Below are 1,905 nucleotides of genomic sequence, written 5' to 3' on the forward strand. Positions count from 1 at the left end.
GCAGGAACGTTAGGGCACCCTGAGATGGCAGAGCTTCCTCCCTCAGCTTCCAGGGAGCCCCAGTGCCGGTCACAGCTTCCCAGGGCACCTCGCCCTCAGGCTCGGCGTGAGCTCAGCGAGTTGCTCTTCGTGGGATGTCTCTCTGTATAGAGGGATCGTCATTTCGGATCCCTTCCCGGAGCTGCTCCCATCCATGGAACAGTATGCTGCCTGGCGCTGAGTGGGCCTCGGGAGAGGGGCGGTGTCCTCCTTAGCTGAGAGGACTTCTCTACAAAGCAGTGGCCTTTGGCTCTGCGTCCTGTTTCTTCTGGAGTTGGGATCTAGAGGACAAGAGATGGTGGACGGTGGTCCCCTGATGCCCAGGGAGGAGCAGGGCAGGCCCGGGGGGCCACGTGAGGGCGTACCTGAATGCCCGGGCCAGCCAGAGGAAGCTCCTGGCCTTGGTGATCTCCTGGGCCAATCTCCTTAAATCGTCTCCTTCGAACAGTGGCAACATGGGGTCCTTAAAGAGGGGGAACGAGTGTGATGTTAGATCCTTTCGGTGACTGGATGGGACCTGAAGATTCGAAATCTTAGAAGGAGAATTTTTGAGCTACGTAAACACGGCTTCCCACCCAGAGTGGGGAACCTCAAGGCCTCAGCTGGCCCGCGTCCAGGGACGAGAGCTCACAAGCTGATAAGGCGGTCATTCTGCAAAGAGGACACTTCGAAATGAGATGTCTGAGAGTCAGGGGCGGGAGGGGCAGTGGAAAACCAAGACAGCCTCCAGACTGCCCGGAGGTCGGCAGGGCAGAGTGGTGTGTGCTCCTCATCTGTCACTCAGCAGGATCTATGCAGCCCTTTGGCTGTTCTTGCTGGTAAAACTGAGCTTCGCGGACTCGCTTTTTTCCTTATGCCAACCAGCGGAATTCCAGAGTCTAGCCCAAGAAGCACAAGGCCTCACGGTCAAGGAGAATCTGAGGGAGAGAGGAACTGTCCCTTCTCTTGGGCGGCAGCAGCGGGGATGACCCCACTCTGCACCCAGAGACTATACAAAGAACTTGATTCAGTAAGGTTTAAATAGAACCTCCACGATACCGTCCCCTTAGCTCTCCGGGGTGATAAGGACACGGGTGAACATCCATTACTTTCACCTGTTCTGTTCGCCGTATTGTTTGTCATATTTGTCCCTAAAACAGTTACTTGAACAAAGAAATCCTGCAAAGTACTTGACTTCAAAAATCATGCCGTGTCCTGGGACAGTAATCTTTAACCGTCAAAAAGAAATCTGGAGTTCTGGTTGGTTGTCTTGATAATTCGTTGCCCTGGAGATGTTGTCATTGGCAACAGCACAGTCCTACAAGGTATAAGTACGCTCGTGACTTTTCCCTCAGATGGGAAGAGGATCACTCACTGGCACTTTCTTCTTATCCTGCACGTGTGATGGAACCTCTGACTTTTCTAGGTTGACTACTTAACACATCACCTGAGTATCTGTGTTTCAATGGCTTGAAGACAGGGAGACAGGACTTCGCAGGAATTCAAGGACAGAGCCTAGGAGCAGGGGGATCTGGGCTCCGGCCTCACGGCTCACTCGCCCGAGCCTGTCATTCACCCGTCACATGGGTACGAGGGTGCAGGCAGGAGGGAGAGGCTTTGTCTAGACGAAGCCACGAAGCTGCACGTCGTACGCGCTCAGTGATGCAGGCTGTCGTATTACTAAGTAACACCCCGCTCTGCTTCGTCCCCAGCCCTGAGGACGTCCAGCCTGGACAGAGGGCATTGGGCAGGCACGAGCCTTTGATAAGAGAAACCAGGATCTCTTCAGTCAGGAGGGAAAAGCCCATCTGTTGATATTTTCTGGAGCCATTTCAATAGCTCCACGACCTACCTTCTCATCCGCGAAGCCCTTGGTCAGCAGGCCGT

At 54.3% G+C, this 1,905-nt stretch overlaps 1 protein-coding gene across 1 annotated transcript in view; it reads right to left on the bottom strand.

Moving 5' to 3' along the window:
• Positions 1-268: 268 nt before the first annotated feature.
• VWA3A (von Willebrand factor A domain containing 3A) overlaps positions 269-1,905 on the bottom strand; it is a 36,539-nt gene continuing 34,902 nt past the window's right edge. The window contains exons 31-33 of the mRNA XM_025047283.1: positions 1,671-1,747; positions 405-502; positions 269-320 (exon numbers count right to left, since the gene is read on the bottom strand). Coding sequence (XP_024903051.1) covers positions 269-320; positions 405-502; positions 1,671-1,747 — 227 coding nt within the window. The remainder of the gene's footprint in view (positions 321-404; positions 503-1,670; positions 1,748-1,905) is intronic.

Source organism: Pteropus alecto, unplaced genomic scaffold (assembly GCF_000325575.1).
Source record: "Pteropus alecto unplaced genomic scaffold, ASM32557v1 scaffold15, whole genome shotgun sequence".
Lineage (NCBI taxonomy): Eukaryota > Metazoa > Chordata > Mammalia > Chiroptera > Pteropodidae > Pteropus > Pteropus alecto.